We start from the raw sequence: 19857 nt of genomic DNA, 5'->3' as shown, positions 1-19857 counted from the left end.
CTTAAACTTACATACATCAACTATTTCTTGGTAACTCCCTAGCTGTCCAGTGGTTAGGACTCTGCGCTTCCACTGCAGGGGGTGTGGGTTCTATCCCTGGTCCGGGAACTAAGATCAGACATTTTGCTCAGCACGGCCAAAAAAAAAAAAACAATCTCTCTCTCTCTCAAAACAATACTTGAATGGAATCAATTCCAATATCCATTATAAAATGTTGGCTTAACTTATTTAGCAACTTTTTCCATCAATACTTACGTTTAGTGTTTCATATTAGGTATTTATCAAACTTCTCAAGGTCCTGCTTAGAAATTTAGCAAAATAAAAATGTTTTTTCTTAACATGTTCACATCTTCTGAAAAGCTGCAACTGAGTTTCACTTGCATTTTATATTTACAGGAGTTCTGGGGGGATTTGGGGAGAATTTTTTTTAAATGACCTTCAGATACCTTAAATTTATAAAGACTGTCTTAAAATCTGCTCTGAATCTATAATACCAGCAAGTCAATAAACTAATGATGACCTAATCAAATAATCTTGTCACAGAACTCTTAAGAGATTATATCCGTTTTCTCTTCTTAGAAAAGTCAATGACTTCATACGCTTTTTCCCCCTCTGGCAGCTCCTTAAAGGCTAATTCTCTTCTAAAAATGCTGAAATTTGTCATTGCTTGAACCTAGCCTCTTCCTACTCAAAGCCTGGTCTTTAGATCATAGATCACTGCTGTCTAACAGAAGTATAATGCAAGTCACATATGTAATTTAAAATTTTCTAGTAACCATATTTTAAATAGTAAACAGGTGAAATTAATTTAATAATATGTTTTAACACAATATATTGAGAATATTATTTCAATATTATAAACAATATAAAACTTAATGAGAGATATTTACATTCCTTTTTTGTAATAAGTCTCCAAAATCAGTGTGTATTTTACATTTACATCACATCTGAATTTGGACTAGACCCCTTTCAAGTGCTCAGTAGCCACATATGGCTAATGTCTACTACATTGGACAGTACAGCCTTAGATGATCTCATCCATGCTCTGCTTCACCATCAACTATACTCAAATGACCACAGATTTATATCTCTAACCCAGTCTTCTCTGCTGAGTGCAAGATTAGTATTTAGTTGGCCAAAAAGTTCGCTTCTAAGCTGTTACGGAAAAACCCAAATGAACTTTTTGGCCAACCCAATATTTCCTAATGCCCAACTGGCATCTTATTTTAGATGACTCAAAGACACTTCACACTCAAATAATGCCCAACTTCGATTCAAGATCCACCCCTCAAGAATGTGGTCTCCTTCTAATAGTCTAACTGTACTGTATTCAGTTCAGGTATACAAGCCAGAAACCAAGAAATCAAACCCTTGACAATTCCTTCTCTCTTACTCGCATAAAGTTCTGTCGATTTTACCTCATAAATATCTCTCAAATCAATCTACTGCTCTCTATCTCAATCATCACCACCATTCCATCCATCTACTCCTACCTAGCTCCAATCCATTTTCTTCAAGGCAAGGATACCTCAAAATGTAACTAAGATGTTGTTCCTACTTCAATCCTCCCACCCCCTAATAAAACTTTTCGACTGATTTGTTGCCTAAAAATAAAAATGAAACTTACCGTGACCTACAAGGACCAGGCTACATGATCTAGTCCCTGGGTATCGCCGAGTCCCACCTTACTACACTGCCTCTCTGTCTTGCCCTCCACTAATACTGGTACTTCAGTCCTTTGTACTAATCATGCTCCCTACTGCCATATGATCTTTGCATATGCTGTTTTTCCCCTACTTGGTGTAATTCTCACTTATCCTCCAGGTCTCATAGAAGCATTCTCTGACCACCATGAAGACACCAAATTTCCCTTTTATAAGCTCTTATGGAGCCATGTCCCTTCTCCTCTCTAGTATACTTTACAAATGCAATATGTTTGAATATATAATTAATGGCTTTCTCCCCTAAGACTACACCTGATCATACTAAAAGAAAATGCCTGTAGGGCAGAGGGCAGAATCAAGACGAACTACAATCCTGCAGCCTGTGGAACAAAAACCACATTCACAGAAAGATAAACAAGATGTAAACGCAGAGGGCTATGTACCAGATGAAGGAACAACATAAAACCCCAGAAAAACAACTAAATGAAGTGGAGATCAGCAACTGTCCAAAAAACGAATTCAGAATAATGATAGTGAAGATGATCCAGGACCTCGGAAAAAGAATGGAGGCAAAGATCAAGAAGATGCAAGAAATGTTTAACAAAGACCTAGAAGAATTAAACAACAAACAAAGGTGAACAATACAACAACTAAAATGAAAACTACACTAGAAGGAATCAATAGCAGAATAACTGAGGCAGAAAAAAGAATAAGTGACCTGGAAGACAGAATGATGGAATTCACTGCTGTGGAACAGAATAAAGAAAAAAGAATGAAAGAAATGAAGACAGCCTAAAAGACATCTGAGACAACATTAAACGCAACAATATTCGCATTAGAGGGGTCCCAGAAGGAGAAGAGAGAGAGAAAGGACCAGAGAAACTATTTGAAGAGATTATAGTCAAAAACTTCCCTAACATGGGAAAGGAAATAGCCAGCCAAGTCCAGGAAGTGCAGAGAATCCCATACAGGATAAACCCAAGGAGAAACACGCCGAGACACATAGTAATCAAATTGGCAAAAATTAAAGACAAAGAAAAATTATTAAAAGCAGCAAGGGAGGGCTTCCCTGGTGGCGCAGTGGTTGAGAATCTGCCTGCCAATGCGGGGGACACGGGTTCGAGCCCTGGTCTGGGAAGATCCCACATGCCGCGGAGCAACTGGGCCCGTGAGCCACAATTACTGAGCCTGCGCGTCTGGAGCCTGTGCTCTGCCACAAGAGAGGCCGCGATAGTGAGAGGCCCGCGCACCACGATGAAGAGTGGGCCCCGCTTGCCGCAACTGGAGAAAGCCCTCGCACAGAAACGAAGACCCAACACAGCCAAAAATAAATAAATAAATTTAAAAAAAAAAAAGCAGCAAGGGAAAAACGACAAATAACATGCAAGGGAACTCCCATAAGGTTAACAGCTGATTTCTCAGAAGAAACTCTACAAGCCAGAAGGGAGTGGCATGATATACTTAAAGTGATGAAAGGGAAGCACCTACAACAAAGAATCTCATTCAGATTCAGTGGAGAAATCAAAAGCTTTACAGACAAGCAAAAGCTAAGAGAATTCAACACCACCAAACCAGCTCTACAACAAATGCTAAAGGAACTTCTCTAAGTGGGAAACACAAGAGAAGAAAAGGACCTACAAAAACAAACATACAACAATTAAGAAAATGGTAATAGGAACATACGTATCGATAATTACCTTAAACGTGACTGGATTAAATACTCCAACCAAAAGACACAGGCTTGCTGAATGGATACAAAAACAAGACCCATATATATGCTGTCTACAAGAGACCCACTTCAGACCTATGGACACATACAGACTAAAAGTGAGAGGATGGAAAAAGATATTCCACGAAAATGGAAATCAAAAGAAAGCTGGAGTAGCAATACTCATATCAGATAAAGTAGACTTAAAAATAAAGAATGTTACAAGAGACAAGGAAGGACACTACATAATGATCAAGGGATCAATCCAAGAAGAAGATATAACAATTATAAATATATATGCACCCAACACAGAAGCACCTCAATACATAAGGCAACTGCTAACAGCCATAAAAGAGGAAATCAACGGTAACACAATAATAGTAGGGGACTTTAACACCTCAATTACACCAATGGACAGATCATCTAAAATGAAAATAAATAAGGAAACAGAAGTTTTAAATGACACAATAGACCAAATAGATTTAACTAATATTTATAGGATATTCCATCCAAAAACAGCAGATTAAACTTTCTTCTCAAGTGCGCATGAAACATTCTCCAGGATAGATCACATCTTGGGTCACAAATCAAGCCTCAGTAAATCTAAAAGAATTGAAATCATATCAAGCATCTTTTCTGACCACAACGCTATGAGATTAGAAATGAATGACAGGGAAAAAAATGTAAAAAACACAAACACACAGAGGCTAAACAATACATTACTAAATAACCAAGAGATCACTGAAGAAATCAAAGAGGAAATCAAAAAATACCTAAAGACAAATGACAATGAAAACATGATGATCCAAAATCTCTGGGATGCAGCAAAAACAGTTCTAAGAGGGAAGTTTATAGCTATACAAGCCTACCTCAAGAAACAAGAAAAATCTCAAATAAACAATCTAACCTTGTGCCTAAAGGAACTAGAGAAAGAAAAATAAACAAAACCCAAAGTTAGCAGAAGGAAAGAAATCATAAAGATCAGAGCAAAAATAAATGAAATAGAAACAAAGAAGACAATAGCAAAGATCAATAAAACTGAAAGGTGGTTCTTTGAGAAGATAAACAAAATTGATAAATATTAGCCAGACTCATCAAGAAAAAGACAGAGAGGACTCAAATCAATAAAATTAAAAATGAAAAAGAAGTTACAACAGACACCACAGAAATACAAAGCATCCTAAGAGACTACTACAAGCAACTGTATGCCAATAAAATGGACAACCTGGAAAAAATGGACAAATCCTTAGAACGTTTTAAGTGTCCAAGACTGAACTAGGAAGAAACAGAAAATATGAACAGACCAATCACAAGCAATGAAATTAGAACTGTGATTTAAAATCTTCCAACAAACAAAAGTCCAGAACCAGATGGCTTCACAGGTGAATTCTATCAAACACTTAGAGAAGAGCTAACACCCATCCTTCTCAAACTCTTCCAAAAAATTGCAGAGGAAGGAACACTCCCAAACTCATTCTATGAGGCCATCATCACCTGGATACCAAAACCAGACAAAGACACTACAAAAAAAGAAAATTACAGACCAATATCACTGATGAATATAGATGTAAAAATCCTCAACAAAATGCTAGCAAACAGAATCCAACAACACATTAAAAGGAACATACACCATGATCAAGTGGGATTTAACCCAGGGATGCAAGGATTTTCAATATACACAAATCAATCCATGTGATACACCATATTAACAAACTGAAGAATAAAAACCATATGATCATCTCAATAGATGCAGAGAAAGCTTTTGACAAAATTCAACACCCATTTATGATAAAAACTCTCCAGAAAGTGGGCATAGAGGGAACCTACCTCAACATAATAAAGGCCATATACGACAAACCCACAGCAAACATCATTCTCAATGGTGAAAAACTGAAACCATTTTCTCTAAGATCAGGAACAAGACAAGAATGTCCACTCTCGCGACTATTATTCAACATAGTTTTGGAAGTCCTAGCCACAGCAATCAGAGCAGAAAAAGAAATAAAAGGAATACAAATTGGAAAAGAAGTAAAACTGTCACTGTTTGCAGATGACATAATACTATACATAGAGAATCCTAAACATGCCACCAGAAAACTACTAGAGCTAATCAATGAATTTGATAAAGTTGCAGGATACAAAATTAATGCACAGGAATATCTTGCGTTCCTATACACTAATGATGAAAAATCTGAAAGAGAAATTAAGGAAACACTCCCATTTACCACTGCAACAAAAAGAATAAAATACCTAGGAGTAAACCTACCTAGGAAAACAAAAGACCTGTATGCAGAAAACTATAAGACACTGATGAAAGAAATTAAAGATGATACCAACAGATGGAGAGATATACCATGTTCTTGTATTGGAAAAATCAGCATTGTGAAAATGACTATACTACCCAAAGCAATCTACAGATTCAATGCAATCCCTATCAAATTACCAATGGCATTTTTTACGGAACTAGAACAAAAAATCTTAAAATTTGGATGGAGACATAAAAGACCCCGAATAGCTAAAGCAGTCTTGAGGGGAAAAAACGGAGCTGGAGGAATCAGACTCCCTGACTTCAGACGATACTATAAAGCTACAGTAATCAAGATAATATGGTACTGGCACAAAAACAGAAACATAGATCAATGGAACAAGATAGAAAGCCCAGAGATAAACCCACGCCCCTATGGTCAACTAATCTATGACAGAGGAGGCAAGGATATACAATGGAGAAAAGACAGTCTCTTCAATAAGCGGTGCTGGGAAAACTGGACAGCTACATGTAAAAGAATGAAATCAGAACACTCCCTCACACCATACACAAAAATAATCTCAAAATGAATTAGAAACCTAAATATAAGACTGCACACTATAAAACTCTTAGAGGAAAACACAGGAAGAACACTCTTTGACATAAATCACAGCAAGATCTTTTTTCATCCACCTCCTAGAGTAATAGAAATAAAAACAAAAATAAACAAATGGGACCTAATGAAACTTCAAAGCTTTTGCACAGCAAAGGAAACCATAAACAAGACGAAAAGACAACCCTCAGAATGGAAGAAAATATTTGCCAATGAATTAACACAGGATTAATCTCCAAAATATATAAACAGCTCATGCAGCTCAATATTAAAAAAAAACAACCCAATCTAAAAATGGGCAGAAAATCTAAATAGACATTTCTCCAAAGAAGACATATAGATGGCCAAGAAGCACATGAAAAACTGCTCAACATCACTGATTATTAGAGAAATGCAAATCAAAACTACAATGAGGTATCACCTCACACCAGTTAGAATGGGCATCATCAGAAAATCTACAAACAACAAATGCTGGAGAGCATTATACATACTCTTATACATCATTATACATGCTCTTATACATCACTAGTTCTAGAAAGCCTTTCATACTTCCCAAGTGGGGGTTAACTGCTCTCAACAACACCCTGGAAGCAAAATACCAGTGTATAACATTTAAATTCTGCCTGTCTTGTACATCATCCTAACAACAAACACAGTGCCTTGGGTATAAGAGGTATAAATATTTATTACTTGTATTTCAGTATACACATTACTATAGGATTACATATTTCCCTGCATTACTGCAAAGACTTACTTATTGTTGTAAAGATATCATACCTTCAGTAGCACTATACTGAGATGAAGGTAGCTACTTGTCTTCCACGTTAAAGGCTGTAAAACTGTAAAATGAGTGAGAAGCACTCACATTTGCACACAGACTCACACCCATCGAGCAGGGGTGTGAAACATGCAGAGGTTACAGTACTAAGGTACACGTAGGCTCTGTCCAGCCCCAGAGCACAATGTGGTTCTTTCCTCTTTCTCTACATCACAATGTGCTTCTGCTATGAGTATCTTTGACTCACTTTATTACTTTATCACCACACATTTCCTGCTATCTCTCTGCTTTTCTTTGTCATTCTATGACTTCACAATGTTTTCTCAACTTTTACAAGAAAAATTTTGCATTTCTGAAAGTGCAGTCTGCTTCTTCTAAAAATTATACGGAGATAAAGTGTTCTTCAGCTAGTTCCAGATTCTATACCTTTCAAAAAGTCAGAATTTCTAGATACATGGGACTTAACATGATAAGACAAAATGCCAATATTGTTGTTTTGTCAAAAGAAGAAAGCATAAGTCAAAATATATATATATAGTTATATTTCTATGGCTATTGAAATGTTACTATGCAATTTTTACTTGATTTAGCAAATGCTGCTGTATGAGGAGAAAATTATTTTCAACTTGCTGAGGTAGCAAATTTCTTTTTATACCCCCTTTATGCTTGAGGCAGTCAAAGACAGGCAGTTAAAACTAGATTTATAGGTTATTCACCAAAAAAAATACTGCAAGTAGCACCTTCGAACCTGAAAACTTGCACAGTTTAACAGAATACACAGTCATTTTTGTGTATTAATGACATTTTACAATATCAACAGAAGCAACCATGTAATATGTAACATATTTTGAGACAGAAGGTCAACAACATTTATTACATTTGAACATTATAATTTCACAAACAACATAAACCAAAGATACAATAACAAATGCTCATTAAAAAAACATGAAATATTTCAAAATGGAAAGATGTCTCCAATAAGCTCTCCCAAAAACCAAATATAAAGCAGCTGGTTTCTTCTAGTGTTCTTCAGCACAGTCTATTATTCTGTTTCACCTAAAGAGTGTCTTAATGTTTCTGATCCTTTCCAAACGAGAGTACCAAGAATACATGTATATCAAAGTGGTAATGATGAAGTATTTTATAATTCTAGAAAATAAAAGAATCCTGCACTTAGCACATAACCTTATAAACAACTACCAAAATTCTTTACAAATACACTTATGCCTAAGAGTTATGCTGGAATAATATGAGGGAACAGAACTTCTGATACCCTTTGCATAAACTCTTACGCATGACTATTACCAACAGTATATTATATAAAGGTATAGTTATATTTATGATGCTACAGAGAGCGTTTCTCACTTGAAGATTGAGCTCATTTACCAGCAATCTCCTGGGGAATTGGTGTGCTTCTCAGAAAAAAACAAACAAACAAGAAAAGTGCAGGGGTGGCTACAGAACAGGAATTTGACTTTCTTGGTCTTGATGTGTTTTGGAGGAAGTTTCTAGGTGACGGGATGTAAAAAACAGCTCTCCATCTGTGGACAGGTCAAGAGCTAAGAATTAGAAATTCCAGCAAAATGTCCTGAAGTTGTCTCACCTCTCTGGAGCAGCTATCTCAAGGCAATATGTGGAATAACAGGGCATGCTCCTCAAGACAAGAGAACCATCACTTTATCATCTATGCTGCCATTGTGCATCTGTTTTTCTCTATTTATCCCATAAATAAATATTCTCCTCTACTAGTGTTTTGATAAAGACATTTATACTTGTAGCCTTTCTTAGCTGTTCAAAGGTGAAACCAAGGGAATGAAGTTTGGTATACACTTGGGCCAGAGGATATCAGTATGGTGGTAGTACCAGTAATCAAGGAGAGAGAACTCCAAAAGGGAAGGTGAAATTCAAGGGGGACAAGATAAGAAGCAGACCTTTGTGTTCACCCTCTCTTCCCCCTCCAACTCCGCCCTACCCACAAAAACAAAAACAAAAAAACACCCACCTCAAAGCACAACCAAGTTAAACTTCGGATGTTAGAAACCCAGGGTTTCTAAGAAAATATGTTCTTTCAGAATAAAATGGAAACACACTACTTCGAATGCTTCCTTACGGTGTCTTCAACTCAAAACTGCTGGGTAAGGCAAATACATGCAACATAGTGCCTTATTTTTTCAGATATTCTTAAGACTTCAAAAAATACAGAATTAAACAGATTTTTAGATAAGCCTAATCAGCAATTAGGTGAACCACCAAAAGGTAAAGGTTTCTTTGATTCCAACTGCATCACTCTTCAGTATAAGCATGAAAGGAAATTTACACATCACAAAAAATGCTTTAATCCAATTTTCAATTTCCAATTTTCAAATGTGTTTTATTTGACCAACAATTTAAATTAAACATGGTCACCAGGACTCGGTGGAAATCAGTACTGAATCTTTATTCCAGACATTTGGACTGTATTCATGGTTCTGCTGCTTGTATCTCTGAGTAAACTGTTGATACCAGTGTTTCAGCTTCCTTATTTGCACACTGAGGGAGTTAAGCTATACAATCACTAATTCTATTAAAAAAAAAAAAAAAAAAAACTTTTTCAAAATTAAACACAGCTGATTATGTTTCCTTAATATGTTTCTATTAAAAAAAGTTCTGAAAGGCTTGAAAAAAAAAAATCCAAAAGGTTAGTAGAAGTACAAAATTCACCCTTAAGGAAATCTCAAGAGAAAAAACAAAAGGCAAAGAGTGAAGTAAATCTGTTATGCAGACAAATCTAGAATCAAATATCTTCTCTAAGTAGTTATTCCATACACATAAGTAAGCATTACAAAGGACCAATGTACAATTTTCTGCAATATTTAAACATAATCACTATACTGGAAAAGTTTCTAGAACTTTTCAGTTCAGATCAGCAAATCTAACACCTTCTGTGCTACTGGCTACTAAGGAAAAACATTATTGTAAAGTCTTCCAAGGTGGCTACTATTGAGAGTTACATTTTAATATATAGATTTTTGTGGGGGTTATAATGAAGATTAAAGACTTAAAAGAAAATAATGAGCTCAAAAAATAACATAAACTAGAATATAGATCAGTCTATACAGATCATTTGCACCCCATGAAGATCACATTTTCATAAACATAAGCTTTTCAGCACTAAATATTTCCCTAACCTGCTATTTTAGGTGAAGCTGACAGAACAGACAATAATAGTTTAAGTGCTTTAGCATCTATTTCTTTTGAGGTCCTTCAAGTAATTAAGTGAGTACTAAGTACTAAGAAAAATGATTTTGTCAGTGACAATAAAAGAGAATCCCAAGAGTCAAAACCAGGATGTCAGAACTGGAATGAGTGGGTCAAAGCTGCTCTATGGTCAAAAATTCTCCTTCCAGTACTCTTCTCTGCATACACCTTTGAGATTCTGTATGTTAACATAATAAATATCTACTTAAATATAAGATCTAATACAAGTCACCGATAAGACTAGGACATCCTCTTGTTTTCTTCACAAGTCTAGTGGGTTCAAGACTCATCAGGAATTACTCCCAAACTTGTAGATATATAGTCTTGTTAGCCCCACAGGTTCTTCCTGCCTTTATGAGTCCCTGCCACACAAAAAGAACAGTCTGGAGTAAGAAACATGTAAACAAATAAATTCCAACACAAAGTGGCAAATGTCAAAATGTAACATTGCTGAGGATTTATAACAAAATAACAAAGACAGGAAGAACACTAAGCTCAGGTAGAGACCCTGGTTAGAGAATTCTGACTGGCAGGAGCACGGGGCATCCAAGGTCAATTTGTATCAGACTTTATTAAGAATATACAAGGTAGGAGATTGGTTCAAGATGGCGGAGTAGAAGGACGTGCACTCACAACCTCTTGCGAGAGCACCGGAATCACAACTAACTGCTGAACAATCATTGACAGGAAGACACTGGAACTCACCAAAAAAGATACCGGACATACAAAGACAAAGGAGAAGGCACAATGAGACGGTAGGAGGGTCACAATCACAATAAAGTTAAATCCCATAACTGCTGGGTGGGTGACTCACGAACTGGAGAACACTTATACCACAGAAGTCGACCCACTAGAGTGAAGGTTCTGAGCCCCACATCAGTCTTCCCAACCTGGGGGTCCAGCAACAGGAGGAGGAATTCCTAGAGAATCAGACTTTGAAGGCTAGCGGGATTTGATTGCAGGACTTCGACAAGATGGGGGGAAAAGGAGACTCCACTCTTGGAGGGCACACACAAAGTAGTGTGCACATCGGGACCCAGGTGAAGGAGCAGTGACCCCATAGGAGACTGAACCAGACCTCCTGCTAGTGCTGGAGGATCTCCTGCAGAGGCAGGGGGTGGCTGTGGCTCACCGTGAGGACAAGGACACTGGCAGCAGAAGTTCTGGGAAGTACCCCTTGGCGTGAGCCCTCCCAGGGTCCGCCATTAGCCCCACCAAAGAGCCCAGGTAGGCTCCAGTGTTGGGTCACCTCAGGCAAAACCACCAACAGGGAGGGAACCCAGCCCCACCCATCAGCAGACAAGCAGATTAAAGTTTTACTGAGCTCTGCCCACCAGAGCAACACCTAGCTCTACCCACCACCAGTCCCTCCCATCAGGAAACCTGCACAAGCCTCTTAGGTAGCCTCATCAACCAGAGAACAGACAGCAGAAGCAAGAAGAACTACAATCCTGCAGCCTGTGGGAAAAAAAACCACATTCACAGAAAGACAGACAAGATGAAAAAGCAGAGGGCTATATACCAGATGAAAGAACAAGATACAACCCCAGAAAAACAACTAAATAAGGTGGAGATAAGCAACCTTCCAGAAAAATAATTCAGAGTAATGATAAGTGAAGATGATCCAGGACCTCGGAAAACGAATGGAGACAAAGATCGAGAAGATGCAAGAAATGTTTAGTAAAGAACTAGAAGAATTAAAGAGCAAACAAAGATGAACAACACAACTGAACTGAAAAATACACTACAAGGAATCAACAGTAGAATACCTGAGGCAGAACAACGGGTAAGTGACCTGGAAGACAGAATGGTGGAATTCACTGCCATGGAACAGAAAAAAGAAAAAAGAATGAAAAGAAATGAAGACACCCTAAGAGACCTCTGGGACAACATTAAACACAACAACATTCGCATTATAGGAGTCCCAGAAGGAGAAGAGAGAGAGAAATGACCCAAGAAAATATTTCAACAGATTATACTCCAAAACTTCCCTAACATGGGAAAGGAAATAGCCACCCAAGTCCAGGAAGCACAGCGAGTCCCATACAGGATAAACCCAAGGAGAAACATGCCAAGACACATAGTAATCAAATTGGCAAAAATTAAAGACAAAGAAAAATTATTGAAAGCAGCAAGGGAAAAATGACAAATAACATACAAGGCAACTCCCCATAAGGTTAACAGCTGATTTCTCAGAAGAAACTCTACAAGCCAGAAGGGAGTGGCAGGATATATTTAAACTGATGAAAGGGAAGAACCTACAACCAAGATTACTCGACCCGGCAAGGATCTCAGTCAGATCCAACAGAGAAACCAAAAGCATTACAGACAAGCAAAAGCTAAGAGAATTCAGCACCACCAAATCAGCTCTACAACAAATGCTAAAGGAACTTCTCTAAGTGGGAAACACAAGAGAAGAAAAGGACCTACAAAACACAAACCCATAACAATTAAAAAATGGTAATAGGAACATACATGTCGATAATTATCTTAAACATAAACGGATTAAATGCTCCAACCAAAAGACACAGGTTCGTTGAATGGGTACAAAAACAAGATCCATATATATGCTGTCCACAAAAGACCCACTTCAGACCCAGGGACACATACAGACTGAAACTGAGGGGATGGAAAAATATATTCCATGCAAATGGAAATCAAAAGAAAGCTGGAGTAGCAATACTCATATCAGATAAAATAGACTTAAAAATAAAGAATGTTACAAGAGACAAGGAAGGACACTACATAATGATCAAGGGATCAATCCAAGAAGAAGATATAACAATTGTAAATACATATGCACCCGACATAGGAGCAGCTCAGTACATAAGGCAACTGCTAACAGCTGTAAAAGAAGAAATGGACAGTAACACAATAATAGTGGGGAACTGTAACACCTCACTTACACCAATGGACAGATCATCCAAACAGAAAACGAATAAGGAAACAGAAACTTTAAATGACACAATAGACCAGATAGATTTAATTGATATTTATAGGACATTCCATCCAAAAACAACAGACTACACTTTCTTCTCAAGTGCACACGGAACATTCTCCAGGACAGATCACATCTTGGGTCAGAAATCAAGCCTCAGTAAATTTAAGAGAACTGAAATCATATCAAGCATCTTCTTTTCTGACCATAATGCTATGAGATTAGAAATCAATTACAGGGGAAAAAAACGTAAAAAACAAAAACACATGGAGGCTAAACAATACGTTACTAAATAACCAAAAGATCACTGAAGAAATCAAAGAGGAAATAAAAAAATACCTAGAGACAAATGACAATGAAAACACGACGATCCAAAACCTACTGGATGCAGCAAAAGCAGATCTAAGACGGAAGTTTATAGCTATACAAGCCTACCTCAAGAAACAAGAAAAATTTCAAATAAGCAACCTAACCTTACACCTAAAGGAACTAGAGAAAGGACAAACAAAACCCAAAATTAGTAGAATGAAAGAAATCATGAAGATCAGAGCAGAAATAAATGAAATAGAAACAAAGAAAACAACAGCAAAGATCAATAAAACTAAAAGCTGGTTCTTTGAGAAGATAACCAAAATTGATAAACCATTAGCCAGACTCATTAAGAAAAAGAGGGAGAGGACTCAAATCAATAAAATTAAAAATGAAAAAGAAGTTACAATGGACACTGCAGAAATACAAAGCATCCTAAGAGACTACTACAAGCAACTCTTTGCCAATAAAATGGACAACCTGGAAGAAATGGACAAATTCTTAGAAAGGTATAAACTTCCAAGACTGAACCATGAAGAAAAAGAAATTATGAACAGACCAATCACAAGTAATGAAATTGAAACTGTGATTAAAAATCTTCCAACGAAGAAAAGTCCAGGACCAGATGGCTTCACAGGTGAATTCTATCAAACATTTAGAGAAGAGTTAAACCCGTCCTTCTCAAACTCTTCCAAAAAATTGCAGAGGAAGGAACACCCCCAAACTCATTCTATGAGGCCACCATCACCCTGATACCAAAACCAGACAAAGATACTAAAAAAAAAAGAAAATTACAGACCAATATCACTGATGAATATAGATGTAAAAATCCTCAACAAAATACTAGCAAACAGAATCCAACAACACATTAAAAGGATCATACAACACCATGATCAAGTGGGATTTAACCCAGGGATGCAAGGATTCTTCAATATACGCAAATCAATCCATGTGATACACCATATTAACAAACTGAAGAATAAAAACCATATGATCATCTCAATAGATGCAGAGAAAGCTTTTGACAAAATTCAACACCCATTTATGATAAAAACTCTCCAGAAAGTGGGCACAGAGGGAACCTACCTCAACATAATAAAGGCCACATACGACAAACCCACAGCAAACATCATTCTCAATGGTGAAAAACTGAAACCATTTTCTCTAAGATCAGGAACAAGACAAGGATGTCCACTCTCGCGACTATTATTCAACATAGTTTTGGAAGTCCTAGCCACAGCAATCAGAGCAGAAAAATAAATAAAAAGAATACAAATTGGAAAAGAAGTAAAACTGTCACTGTTTGCAGATGACATAATACTATACATAGAGAATCCTAAACATGCCACCAGAAAACTACTAGGGCTAATCAATGAATCTGGTAAAGTTGCAGGATACAAAATTAATGCACAGAAATCTCTTGCATTCCTATACACTAATGATGAAAAATCTGAAAGAGAAATTTAGGAAACACTCCTATTTACCATTGCAACAAAAAGAATAAAATACCTAGGAATAAACCTACCTAGGGAGACAAAAGACCTGTATGCAGAAAACTATAAGACAGTGATGAGGGCTTCCCTGGTGGCGCAGTGGTTGAGAATCTGCCTGCCAATGCAGGGGACACGGGTTCGAGCCCTGGTCTGGGAAGATCCCACATGCCGCGCAGCAACTAGGCCCGTGAGCCACAATTACTGAGCCTGCGCGTCTGGAGCCTGTGCTCCACAACAAGAGAGGCCGCGATAGTGAGAGGCCCGCGCACCATGATGAAGAGTGGCCCCCGCTTGCCGCAACTAGAGAAAGCCCTCGCACAGAAACGAAGACCCAACACAGCCATAAATAAATAAATAAAAATTAAAAAAAAAAAAAAAGATTCAGACAATCCAGAACAGAACATGAAGTCCCCTGCACCATTACCTCCCCTGCCCAGCTCCCAGAGCCTCCCTGCAAGTAACCATCATCAACAAACAGGTGGCTTCCTTCCAGACCCCTTTCAAAAAAAAAAAAAAAGACTGTGATGAAAGAAATTAAAGGTGATACCAACAGATGAAGAGATATACCATGTTCCTGGATTGGAAGAATCAATAGTGTGAAAATGACTATACTACCCAAAACAATCTACAGATTCAATGCAATCCCTATCAAATTACCAATGGCATTTTTTACAGAACTAGAACAAAAACACCTTAAAATTTGTATGGAGACACAAATGACCCTGAATAGCCAAAGCAGTCTTATGGAAAAAAAACAGAGCTGGAGGAATCAAGACTCCCTGACTTCAGACTGTACTACAAACCTACAGTAATCAAGACAATATGGTACTGGCAGAAAAACAGAAATATAGATCAATGGAACAGGATAGAAAGCCCAGAGATAAACTCACTCACCTATGGTCAACTAATCTATGACAAAGGAGGCAAGGATATACAATGGAGAAAAGACAGTCTCTTCAATAAGTGGTGCTGGGAAAACTGGACAGCTACATGTAAAAGAATGAAATCAGAACACTCCCTAACACCATACATAAAAATAAACTCAAAATGGATTACAGACCTAAATGTAAGACTGAACACTATAAAGCTCTTAGAGGAAAACTTAGGCAGAACAGTCTTTGACATAAATCACAGCAAGATCTTTTTTGATCCACCTCCTAGAGTAATGGAAATAAAAACAAAAATAAACAAATGGGACCTAATGAAACTTCAAAGCTTTTGCAAAGCAAACTACAAACCAGACGAAAAGACAACCCTCAGAATGGCAGAAAATATTTGCAAAGGAATCAATGGACAAAGGATTAATCTCCAAAACATATAAACAGCACCTGCAGCTCAATATTAAAAAAACAAAGAACCCAATCCAAAAATGGGCAGAAAACCTAAATACACCTTTCTCCAAAGAAGACATACAGATGGCCAAGAGGCACATGAAAAGCTGCTCAACATCACTAATTATTAGAGAAATGCAAATCAAAACTACAATGAGGTATCACCTCACACCAGTTAGAATGGTCATCATCCGAAAATCTACAAACAACAAATTCTGGAGAGGATGTGAAGAAAAGGGAACCCTCTTGCACTGTTGGTGGGAATGTAAATTGATACAGCCACTATGGAGAACAGTATGGAGGTTCCTTAAAAAACTAAAAATAGAATTACCATATGACCCAGCAATCCCACTACTGGGCATATACCCAGAGAAAACCATAATTCAAAAAGACACATGCACCCCAATGTTCACTGCAGCACTATTTACAATAGTTAGGCCATGGAAAGAATCTAAATGCCCATGGACAGATGAATGGATAAAGATGTGGTACATATATACAATGGAATATTACTCAGCCATAAAAAGGAACGAAACTGGGTCATTTGCAGGTACGTGGATGGATCTAGAGACTGTCATACAGAATGAAATAAGTCAGAAAGAGAAAAACAAATATCGTATATTAATGCATATATGTGGAACCTAGAAAAATGGTACAGATGGACTGGTTTGCAGGACAGAAATAGAGACACAGATGTAGAGAACAAATGTATGGACACCAAGGGGGAAAGTGGCAGGGGCGGGGGTGCGGTGGTGGGATGAATTGGGAGATTGGGATTGACATATATACACTAATATGTATAAAATGGATAACTAATAAGAACCTGCTGTATAAAAAAATAAATTAAATAAAATTCAAAAATTCAAAAAAAAAAAAAAAGAACCTACAAGGTAGTGAGCTCCCTGGCATTACAGATATACAGAAACATAAGATGCAGTTTACCCACCCTTAAGGATCTTAGAGTCCAAAGAACAATTTAGTATGTGTTTGGAATCAAAATATTGAGACTGGCCTTTCTAACACAGGTGGGATCATGTTGGAAAGCAGTAAAAGACTGTAAACGAATTCATACAACTAGTTTGAAGAACTAAGGCTTAATCAAACGAAGAATGGGGAAAAACTCAGAAAGAGTGATCCAAGATTTTTCAAGACAGCGTTGTGAGGTAAAGAAACTGAATGTAGAAATTCCAGTTAGAAGAACAAAAATAAAACTGAAAAAGGAGTTTTTAACGCTACAGTTTGTTATGCCAAGAGTGTTCTAAGCAAAAACTGTCAGAACAGTAACAGTTAAAAGCACCAGAGCTGGAACCAGCCCCTCTGTGCTCACCATTCAACTCCACCACTTTCCAGTTATGTCATTTTTTTTGGAAAGTTACTTAACAATTTTGTGCCTCAATCTCTTCACCTGTAAAATGAGGTGCCAGTAGAGCCAGGAACAGCGTCTTCAAAACACAGGTGTTACAGCCCTCTAATCAAAAATTTAATTCACAAAATCAAATCCATCCTTTAGGTACTTGTAGGCTCCATATCCTGGCCACAAACTTTTAAGGTCTTAATCTTCATTGGACACCCTTCTACTTCCAGGAACCATAGGGATCTAGTATCAATTCTGCAAACCAATAGGCACTTTCCTACCTCTGTGCCTCATCTCCAGCGGCTCTGTATCTACAAAGCCTTTTCCTCACCATCTCCCAAAGCCCACTTCTCTAGGAAATTAACTCTCCTTCCTCTCCAATTCCATACCACATTTGCCTGCACCTCTGTACAGTTTACCACAATTTCCCGTTTTTGTGTTTGTTGTTTTAATGCCTCCTTCCCCTCTTTTCGCTAAGATAGTGAACTTCCAGAGAGCAGGGGCAAATCTTTTTCAACCTCCTTCCCACCCTTCATCCCAGACTGTGCCCATGCAGGCCTGTTAAAGCGTTAGTAAATTAAACTGGATGTTTACAACCCTAATGGCCGAAGTTGCAGAAACTGCTTAATTCGCATAATTTTTTTATTGTTTTCAGATCCTAAAATCTTAACATGTCTTTAAAAATCCGAACACCGTCATCCTTTCAAGAAAAGTTCTACGGAGCATCCACACGAGTTAATGTGGTCATTCTCAGCTTCAGAAGTTGTGTGTCTGCCGCAGAGAGCGGCTTTCCCCTGCTCCGTCCTGTACTTTGGAATAAGGAGGACGGAGACGCGGCCGGCAACAACCCGGGCTGTGCTCTGCCCTCAACTTCCCGCGGGCCCGCGGGCTCCGGCCGCGCTCGTCCCTCTCCGCCGCACTCCGTTCTCCAGCCCTCGCCTCCCCTCGTCCAGCCGCGGCAACAACCCCCGGAGCGGCGCGGTGGCGCTGAGGGTCCGCCCGCGCGGCTCGGCTCGGGCCTGCGTCGCCGCCCGCCCCGCCGCCCTGCCCGCGGCCCCCGGCCTCTCCCCGGCGCGCCGCCCGCCTCCCGGGGCCCAGGCCGCGCCGCCACGCCGAGGGCAGCTGGGGAACTCGCTCGGCTCCGCGTGGCGCCGGGGGCGGAGCCGGCCCGGAGGGCCCGGGGAGAGACCGGGGGCGGGCGGCGGCCTCCGCCTACCCCGACACGCACCCCACCGCCCCAACCCCAACCCTACTCCGGCCCGGCCCGCGCCCGCGGCCGATGGGACTCGCCACTTACCAACCCGCCTGGGACAACACCGCGCCGGGGACCTCGGCCATGGTAGCTGCTTAGGCCGGGGGTGGTGGGGGGCTCGGGTGGGGGTGGGGAGAAGGCCTGCTGCTTGAGACCAAAAAAAAAAAAAAAAGAAAAAGAAAAAGAAAAAAGAAAAGAAAAAAACTCCTCTGGTCGGCTCTGCAACTGGGCATGCTCAGTGCGCCCGGCGCTTCCGCGTGCGGGTTCCGCTCGCCGCGTTTTCCGAGCGGCCGCAGGGGCCGGCCTGGCGTGAGGCTGTGAGGCTGTGGCGCGCCGACAGCAGCGATCCGCGTAGGACAGGCAGAGGCCTGCAGGTCGGGTCAAGTTTGTCGGTAAAGAGCACGGCACGGCCTCTCCGCCGAAGGCCGGTTGCTTTTCGTTCGGGGTCACTTTTCTGAGTTGCACACCGTGGAAACTAGTGGGGCGGTTCTTTGTACAGCAGAAAGTAAGGCCGCGTTTCCAGCGCCCACAGGCGGCCACCTCCGAGAGGGCAGGACAGCGCTAGAGCTGAGACGCTCGGGCGGTGGCGGAAAAGCGCTTCCAGTTAAGCACTAATAAGGCCACATTTCGTACAGGGAAAGTCAAAGGAAGGGTGTTCCCAGTCCACTCCACACAGGAGAAAAGTTTACTTTCTTATGAAAATTCGCTCCATTTGCTCCCTTTTTCGATCTGCCCGGATACAAAGAAAAGAAATATAATCGGATTTTTTCCGACTCCCCACAGCTAAATCGGACTGTTCAGGTCCCACACTACAATAAAAGTGAACGGGTCAACCCAGGGAAAACCTGCACTTAAGGGATATGGGAAAATCGGGGAGTTCTGTCGGTGCTAGTTTTTCCTGTAGCTCTCCCACTGGGCCCGTCCAGGTCCCGGCA

At 39.4% G+C, this 19857-nt stretch overlaps 1 protein-coding gene across 1 annotated transcript in view; it reads right to left on the bottom strand.

Annotated features, from left to right (window-relative positions):
• TDRD3 (tudor domain containing 3) overlaps positions 1-19641 on the bottom strand; it is a 223882-nt gene extending 204241 nt beyond the window's left edge. Inside the window, exon 1 of the mRNA XM_059902581.1 lies at positions 18968-19641. Within this exon, the coding sequence (XP_059758564.1) occupies positions 18968-19008 (41 nt within the window). The 5' untranslated portion in view covers positions 19009-19641. The remainder of the gene's footprint in view (positions 1-18967) is intronic.
• Between the last annotated feature and the right edge of the window lie 216 nt (positions 19642-19857).

Source organism: Balaenoptera ricei, chromosome 18 (assembly GCF_028023285.1).
Source record: "Balaenoptera ricei isolate mBalRic1 chromosome 18, mBalRic1.hap2, whole genome shotgun sequence".
NCBI classification, from domain to species: Eukaryota; Metazoa; Chordata; class Mammalia; order Artiodactyla; family Balaenopteridae; genus Balaenoptera; species Balaenoptera ricei.
This window is presented reverse-complemented; position numbering and strand designations above follow the sequence as displayed.